The following is an 8,872-nucleotide window of genomic DNA, read 5'->3' on the forward strand; positions in this document are numbered from 1 at the left end:
ACACTGATACCTATTAGGAACCGTTCTGAGTGGGGTAAAACATGAAGCACTCCAAGCACCAGTGAATGTTACATTGAATGTCACGATTAGGACTAATATTAGCCAAGATTTAGCTTGAGTTAGGAAGACCTCTAGTGGATTGGAATTGCAGGTTCTCGCTTTTGCGCTTTCAACATTACAATACTCCGACTCTGCAGTTTTGTACGTAGTATAAACATTCCTTCCTCATGTCTTACCGCATGCTCTTTGACTTGAGCTGGAGCGACACTTGGTGGCCTGGATATGAACTGCAGGATCCTAGTAAACCCTGCATTAATCTGTCAAAAGAAAACATCTTCCATCATCAAAGCGAGTGTAATGTTTTTTTTTTTTTTTTTTTGTTACATGATATTCCAATTGTCTATTTTTATATCGTGTTTTAAATAAACGGAAACGTTATTTCAATTAACATCCTTCACGTTGGAGAATTGTCTCCGCTTAGTTTTTCAGCACCCTTAACTCATTCCTGGACGCAATGTACGCTTCAATGTATGACGTTGTAGATTTTGAAAAATAGTTTGTTTTTATAGCAAATTTTGACAAATTGGAAAATCCATAAATAAGCATTCAACATATACATTGTGGAATTTTGGAGCCATTAAAAAGTGGTATTTTAAAACGAAATAATGTATTTTATCAGGTGCACTTTCAAATTGAAAACAGTGCCTGAATTAAATTAACAAAAAGAATACCTTTCCAACCGAACTCCGTCTCTCTCGTCACATGCACAAGCCTTTCAGGCGCAATAACTGGTCGGCAGTGCCAGCTCGATTGAGTGTCCTTTCCAGCTGCTGCACAGTATCAATGATTACCGAGTGCAGTGATCCAAAGTTCATTGCACACCGTTAGCGAAATAGGAACATTATTTATTTTTTCTGCTGCTGAAATTCTGTGCATGAACAGCAAAAATGACCTTAAAACGACTGACATGTTCATTACGTGCATTACTGCAGCGCAGGTGTCAAATTACCAATATTAGTAGTACCGGACTGGAACAGCCACATTGCATCAGTTCTGTATATAAAGCGGGAGTTTTAATAGCCCGCTCTTATTATGGGGCTGCAAGGTCCACAGATCAAGCTGACGACGGCTCGGTTCCGGTGCGCACGGTCGACCTCCGCAGTGACACTGTCACCAAACCCGGACCAGCAATGCGACGTGCCATGGCCAAGGCTGAGGTCGGGGACGATGTGTACGGAGAGGATCCAACTGTCAACGGTAAGAAATCATCCACACTTAACTAATGCAGACAACAAGAAGACGGCAGTCATTGCATACATACATACATACTGTTGTGTTACTGTGCTTTCTTGTGTCCGCACAACCACGTACAAAATGTAGAATAAGTTACGTAAAACGACACGTCATTGTTATTTAAAATCACAATGATTAAAAGATAGTATGATCCTACAGTAAGTAACAGTAGCCTGTATGCATTGTGTATAATAATAATCTTTATTTTTATATAGGGCCTTTCATAGTGGACCACCATCACAAAGCGCTTTACAAGATACGAGACTAGGGTGTGTGAACTGGCCAAGGGTTAGGGTTAAGGTTATTCAGGATTTTTAGCTTAGTTTGAATCACTCAGTCAAAGGTGTTTGCTTTCTGCTCTCTAATGGAAGCAAGTGTGTTGCACGATGGCACAAGCACGGACCCTGAGAGTCTTCTATCTGAGACCATTCCTTCTTAAACATCACTCCCACATTAAGAAGAACATGTGCAGCTGTACATACAGGTGTTGCTATTGTTTGTCCTGCTCCTGTTTGCAAAGTACTTTGTGTATTGGCCTTCATAGTTCAGAAGGGAGCCAGCTCTTTGTCACCCACCCCTTCATTCATGTAATATTCTCTCCAGAGCTGCAGAGACAGGCGGCGCAGTTGTTTGGGATGGAGGATGCCCTCTTTGTGCCCTCTGGAACTATGAGCAACCTCATTGCTGGTAAGATCTCTGCAGGCTGAGAGTGGCCAGGGACACCAGTCAGGGCTTTTGCAAACAACGGCATCCCAGTCTGTGCTTGTGTCTCGTTGCAGTAATGAGTCACTGCCGAGAGAGAGGCGAGGAGATCATACTGGGGGAGAAGTCGCACCTGCACATTTACGAGCAAGGGGGCAGTGCACAGGTCCATGCTGGGGGCAGGGGGGGGGGGGGGGGGGGGGGGGGGACAGTCGGACCCTGACTTTATGCGATTATGCATTTGTGCATTCATTTAGTAATAAGGGAGGAGGGGGGGCGGAAGTTTGTCTAAATTGCATAGTCAAAGTGTTTATATTTATTTATTTATTTATACAGGAAATTAACCCATTCAGGCCAAGGGGTCAAGGGGTGCTGTCATACACAGACACAATCATACATAAAACAACACAGTTAATATCTGTGTGGTCCAGCCTTAGACAATAACAACAAATAAACAAGGGAGCAGTAATACAGCTTTTTTTTGCTTTTCAATGTGGACTAAAAGAAAAGCAATGGCAAGAAGTTTTAAGCAGATCCCAAATCTGCTCTTTATAACCAAAAAAACAAAGGTTATCAAATTCCATGCTTAAACCATGTGAAAAAGTGTGCCACGCTTTTGGGAGTCGATACGAAAAAGCCAGTTCTCCTGATTGTGTCTGTATCCTTGGGACTACCAAACTATCAGAATCATGAGCCAGTGTTGACCTTTCTGCCTAAAGTACCAGAATGATGACTCAGAATTGCATGCTGTTAACAGTTACCAGGCCCTTGCAATAATGAGGCTTGTGTATGTGAGTGGAATGCACTGACACGCACAGCACTGATTTTCTGTGTCGGCATGAACTCACCATTCACCAGGTAGAAGTGTTTTCACACTGCGCTCTCCTGCCTTCCCCTCGCAGTGTGCTGGGGTTCACTCCTGCACCGTGCGCAATAACCCTGATGGAACCTTTAACCTGGAGGAGGTGGAGTCAAAGATCCGCCACGGCTACCCAGACTCACACTATCCTCGAACCCGGCTCATCGGGGTGGAGAACACACACAACATCCAGGGGGGCCGCGTGCTGCCCCTCGCCTTTCTCAAGGAGGTGAGGAAGCACACTGTAACAGTGGCTTGTTACATCGCTGGCCTGGTGGAGAATGCACCACCCCTGTCAGCTATAGAAATCTGTTGCATGCATATAGTTTGAGATAACGCTGCGGGACAAAATCTTGCATGTGTTTCAGTCGCCCAGGTCCTTCTGCATTGGGAGTAAATGGATGCACTGGAGATGGCTTGCTGATTAAAATCTGTAGGATGTATAAGGAGGGAGTTGATTATGAGGGGCATAGATTGGGCAACAAATGCCCCAGTATTGAGACACATGCCACCTCTTACCTTTTTGCAGCAGCAAACTCTTTTTAGGTCCATTTAAAGTGTTATGATCAAATCTGAACCTGTTGTCATTTGATTTAGTACATGTTCTAAATATATTCCAGACACTTTTGACGTGCATGACTTTCCATGCCTTCAACTATTACACTGTTGATGATGCAATAACAAGGAAGCTCTGTATAAGAAACACAGGGATGTAACGCAGTTCACTTGTTCACAGTCCCTCTCCCAGCTCTCTGTTTTCTCGCCCTGCCCCCCCCGCAGCTCCGCGGCCTGGCTGACCGCTACGACCTGGCTGTGCACATGGACGGAGCACGGCTGATGAATGCTGCTGTGGCGCTGAGCGTCCATCCGTCTGAAATCCTGCAACACTGTGACTCGGTCAGCGTCTGTCTGTCCAAGGTAACAGGCTGAGGGGCTGCTGCTTCAACATCATAGCTGTTCACGTTTAACAAGGAGAGACCATCTTTTCAACATTACTGTCACCACCTTTCCTGTCATTTAAGTCTAATCCTGATCCAGCTACTGTTTCTGCTGACTTGAAGTTCTTACAGTTTATGTGAATAGGGAAAAACAGTAAATTTTTATTTTGAGTACCTACTTCTGTATTCCCATTGCATTTCAGCATAGAGTACATTTGTCTTTTTTTCTTATCTTAAATCAGATTAATGTAATTATGCTCATATACTTCATCCTTTTTAGTAGCAGAACTTTATTCAAAGAGATTTGCTCAGTCAACAAACTTTAAGGGAGACTTCTTGGTGTCAGTGTTAGTGACATAAAGCAGCAAGAGACTTGAATCTTGAAATTTACTTTAACTTGCTTTACTTTGAAGAAGCCTAATCGATCCAAACCAAACTGTAACCTAAAATCACATAAAAAAAAAAAAAAAATAAGACAAATCTTCATGCACAAAAACATGTGTTCAATTTTTAATAGAATTACAGTCAGCACTCACATATCTGACCCTATACGTTTTTTACTTCAGTGACGGTTAAATGAGTCCAATGCATAACTAATTATTTCATTTTGGCCGTTCCAACCCTTGTCCGTTTTTTCAGGGAACACAAAAAGATACAATTTCAAAAATACATAACTGAAAGGACTGTGTTTTAAAATAAGTAGGCTTTCATTTCGATGTACTGTAGTTGGTTGTTACAGTACTATATTTTCAATAGAAATATTTTAATTCAGAACGATATGAGTCTGAAGATATCGCTTGCCAAAAAAGACGACTGCAAACACATTAACTGTAATACAGTACTCACTTTTAGATCCGATACGTATTGTAGCAGTATTTAAAATTCCCCATTAACAACCCAGCAGGAAAATAAAATCAAACTGTTACCCATGCACAGAACTGCGTAAAACGTAAAAGCCAATGCAATTTAGCAAAAGATTAAAAAAAAAACAACAGTTTCCAGAATTAAAACAGTATCCAAAGTCAGTATTCAAAATTGCAGAATGTAGTGCTCGATAAGGCCCTAAAGTCACAGTTCACTTGCAAATGAAAATGCACAAAAGCAACTAAAAATCACAGTTAAAAAAAATGCATCAATGTATCTAAAACTGTTTAATGATTAACTTTTACATTATCGTAGCTTGTCTCGTTCGCTTAGTTTTTGCTGCATTTCATCGTGTGAATTTGGAGGGCGCTGTGTAACTGCGCAATAAAGACAGACTGATTTGGCATGGGCAAAAAATAAATTGCAACATTGAAGAAATGGACTTTGGATGAGAAAACTCGTGACGGAAATCGAGTGTGACGGGTAAGTGCATTAATTTGTTACATATATATAATGGGGATTGATTTTATTCTCAATACAAGGGCGGTAAAATGCAACTGACGTGTATCTGGGTAACGGCTATCCGAGTGCTGGCTGTAGTATCCTCTGCAGGTGTCATTACCTGTAGATAACTGACCTTGCTATGCAGTAGGAGTCTTCTTTCCATCCCTTTAGTGATGTTAGTTACATTGTGTGATAACTGCTGTAAGCATGCTTTCAGATGCTTTGACTGTGCTTCGTGTCTGACAGGGTCTCGGGGCCCCAGTGGGCTGTCTGCTAGGGGGACCCAGAGAGTTTGTGCAGAGGGCAGTGCGAGCCCGCAAGGTGCTGGGTGGGGGGATGCGGCAAGCTGGCATCCTGGCAGCAGCGGGCATCCTGGCGCTAAACAACATGGTGGGCAGGCTGAAGGACGACCATCGCAACGCCAAGACCTTCGCCCGAGGTAGACCCGGGTGGGATTAATTTAAAGAGATTGATTGATATGAAAGTCTCCCATTGGAAAAAGCATAGCAACATGTAACAAAGCACAGTGAGAGCATGGGGACGCATAGCCAGGTATGGCGTGGCATATTGATAAACATGGCAAACTAGGGTAAGCTATGGCAAATGCATACTGTGGCAATGCTTTAATATTCACGATCTCACCTCTTGTTAGCTTTATTAACATTATTACTGGTACTGTGCATTTTTATATTTCCAATACAACGCTATAGTTGACCAGGGAGTCACATTTAAACACAAAATCTTTTTCAGCATTTTGACTGTCTTTACAAACCCATTAAGAGCCTTGAATGGGATTCTGTGCTTAGCTATAGATCTTCTGCGCCTCGTAGCCTCTTTGCTGTAGGCCACACAGTCTGTGTACTTTCACACCTCTGTTTTTCCCCAGCATTGCTGCAGGCCGACTCCCCTCTCTGCTGCGTGGATCTCAGCACTGTGGAGACTAATATCCTGAGGTTCAGGGTGCAGCAGCCTGGGCTGACCCCCCAGGAGTTTTGCACCCGCATGGAGGCGGTGACCCCTGGGGAGGTGGAGTCTCTGGGGCAAGGGGTCCGGGTCCTCATGTTCCCTCACGTGGAGGGCTCAGTGCGGGCAGTGTGGCATCTTGACGTCTCCGAAGAGGACACTGAGCTTGCCATCCGCAAACTGAACTACATCACACACAAGTACAGGGAGGAGCGACAGAGTGCCTAGCAAAGGACCGGCCTCCAAAAGCTATAGCTAGGATATGTAATGAAGAAAAAAGTAATGGTCGATAAAATAAATCACTCCTTTAATAATTCGCTATGACGTTTCAGCTTCCACCTTCTTCAGATAGCATGCATTTTCAGTGGCTCTATTACTTCTTCAATAAGTATTTCTAGTGATTGATGAGTATGCTGTTGAATCCTGATTCTGTTTGGATAGAGGGCTGTTTGACTTTCCTTTTAACAATGGATGATGTTTCCGACAGCAGTTCCCCTGCGAACACTCCTGGCAATGTTTGTCAATTGACGTGTGAATTCTAAAGTAAGTATTCGTGAAAAGGGTTAACACAAGCCTCAAAAAGAACTCAATCTGTGTTTACGTACATTTTTTACTATAATCAAAGTAAATAACAATGACGACTGATGTGTCCATATTTTATATTGTACTTCATAATTTAAAAATAAAATCTATAATGAACCCTTTTGTGCATGAAATACTGAAAATAGCTGAAAAAAGGAGATTTGGGTGCATCGTAAACACATTTTTCAATTAAAAGTTTTTTCCATTTTTTTCATCACTTTTTACGAGGAAAAATGGCATCATCATTGGGCTTGTATCTAACATTAGATTAACACATTAGAGCAGGAACGTGATGCGAGCGTTTATTACTGGGTTATTAATTTCTTGTTTGGGAATCCTAAATGAAACACGTTTGCAGTATTTAGTGCACACGTTTATGGAAAGGCGTTCTCAGAGTCATTGAAGAATGCTCATGACTCTTGGTCACCCATAACAGCCCTGCACTCCATTGGCAGTGTTATGGTGTGTGTTTGTCATTTTTTGCCCATCTTTCATAACTAAGCACCCCATTTACAAATCACATTTTTATTTGAATTGTGCTGCTCGTTAAAACTTGTATCGTAGGCGCGCTCATCTTTATCAACATCTCTTATAAAGATATAGAAAACATAAATAAATAAGCCTAACTTCTATTATATGGAAACTATAATAAGATCCAAAATGGAAAATTACCTATATGGTAACAGTATCCTGGGAGACAGTCAACATGGTTTTAGGAAAGGGAGATTGTGTCTAACTAACCTGTTAGATTTTTTTGAGGATGCAACATCAATAATGGATAATTGCAAAGCATATGACATGGTTTATTTAGATTTCCAGTAAGCTTTTGACAAACTCCTGCATAAAAGATTAATTCTCAAACTGAACGCAGTTGGGATTCAAGGAAATGCATGTACATGGATTAGGGAGTGGTTAACTTGTAGAAAACAGAAAGTACTGATTAGAGGAAAAACCTCAGAATGGAGTGTGGTAACCAGTGGAGTACCACAGGGATCAGTATTAGGTCCTCTGCTATTCCTAATCTACATTAATGATTTAGTCTAGACAATGTGGGGAAGCTATAAAAAAGGCCAACAAGATGCTCGGATATATTGTGAAAAGTGTTGAATTTAAATCAAGGGAAGTAATGTTAAAACTGTACAATGCATTAGTAAAACCTCATCTAGAATATTGTGTTCAGTTCTGGTCACCTCGGTATAAAAAGGATATTGCTGCTCTAGAAAGATTGCAAAGAAGAGCGACCAGAGTTATTCCAGGTTTAAAAGGCATGTCATATGCAGACAGCCTAAGAATTTAATCTGTTCAGTCTTGAATAAAGAAGACTACGCAGCGGTCTAATTAAAGCATTTAAAATTCTAAAAGGTATTGACTTTTTCAACCTGAAAAAAGAAACAAGGACCAGGGGTCATAAATGGAGATTAGACAAAGGGGCATTCAGAACAGAAAATAGGAAGCACTTTTTTACACAGAGAATCGTGAGGGTCTGGAACCAACTCCCCAGTAATGTTGTTGAAGCTGACACCCTGGGATCTTTCACGAAGCTGCTTGATGAGATTCTGGGATCAATAAGCTACTGACAACCAAACGAGCAAGATGGGCCGAATGACCTCCTCTCGTTTGTAAACTTATGTTCTTATGTTCTTAAAGCCTTGTTGTAGACCCTTAGCAATGATGATGGTTCTGCAAAATGACTGGGCTCAGCCCTTCCATCTGATTATCATATTTTCAGCATTTGCATTACCACAGAAGCTGCTGAACCAAGTGAACAAGAGCCCTGATTTAAGTGGCTCTTTGGTTGCATTTCGTGCCGGGTTTGAGCCTGGTGTTATTTCTAGGTTTTAATTAGCTTGTGAGTATGGCTGCCTTTGATTGGAAGGACAGTTTGCAATCAAGTACTTTGATGTTCTCTCTGTTCTCCCTCTGAAAACACAATGCTCTTGAAATAACTGACAACACCTGCTATTTCTTTGAAACACAAACCTTTGAAACACAGAACAATGTGAAATGCCCAAGGAGGCACGGCAGTGAGAAGTAAGAATCTTCTGTAATTGTTTATATTGATTTTAGGTCAGACAGTTCCAATCTAATGAGACAGGGTAACATGACATCCAAGCAGCTTCTAGTACTGCCTGTCTCCATGGTATGGATAGGGGTTAACTATTAATTG

General features: G+C 41.6%; 1 protein-coding gene across 3 annotated transcripts; it reads left to right on the forward strand.

The window, feature by feature from the left end:
• Positions 1–847: 847 nt before the first annotated feature.
• tha1 (threonine aldolase 1) lies at positions 848–6,768 on the forward strand. 3 transcript variants are annotated; one of them, XM_041221231.1, is made up of 7 exons: positions 850–1,257; positions 1,897–1,980; positions 2,073–2,161; positions 2,898–3,083; positions 3,635–3,772; positions 5,407–5,599; positions 6,047–6,768. In XM_041221231.1, the coding sequence occupies exons 1-7, from the start codon at positions 948–950 to the stop codon at positions 6,349–6,351; spliced, it is 1,305 nt and encodes a 434-aa protein (XP_041077165.1). In that variant the 5' UTR covers positions 850–947; the 3' UTR covers positions 6,352–6,768. The 3 variants fall into 3 exon arrangements, with proteins under 3 accessions (XP_041077167.1, XP_041077166.1, XP_041077165.1); XM_041221233.1 differs by lacking the exon at positions 2,898–3,083 and having other exon boundaries at positions 848–1,257; XM_041221232.1 differs by lacking the exon at positions 1,897–1,980 and having other exon boundaries at positions 848–1,257.
• The last annotated feature ends 2,104 nt before the right edge of the window (positions 6,769–8,872 follow it).

Source organism: Polyodon spathula, chromosome 21, assembly GCF_017654505.1.
Source record: "Polyodon spathula isolate WHYD16114869_AA chromosome 21, ASM1765450v1, whole genome shotgun sequence".
Lineage (NCBI taxonomy): Eukaryota > Metazoa > Chordata > Actinopteri > Acipenseriformes > Polyodontidae > Polyodon > Polyodon spathula.

Excerpts from the sequence above, each read along its gene's own strand:
- tha1 (XM_041221231.1), top strand. The coding sequence starts at position 948 with ATGACCTTAAAACGACTGACATGTTCATTACGTGCATTACTGCAGCGC. Across the intron at positions 1,258-1,896 it reads AGAGGATCCAACTGTCAACG|AGCTGCAGAGACAGGCGGCG; the intron begins GTAAGAAATCAT and ends TATTCTCTCCAG. Across the intron at positions 3,084-3,634 it reads CCCTCGCCTTTCTCAAGGAG|CTCCGCGGCCTGGCTGACCG; the intron begins GTGAGGAAGCAC and ends CCCCCCCCGCAG.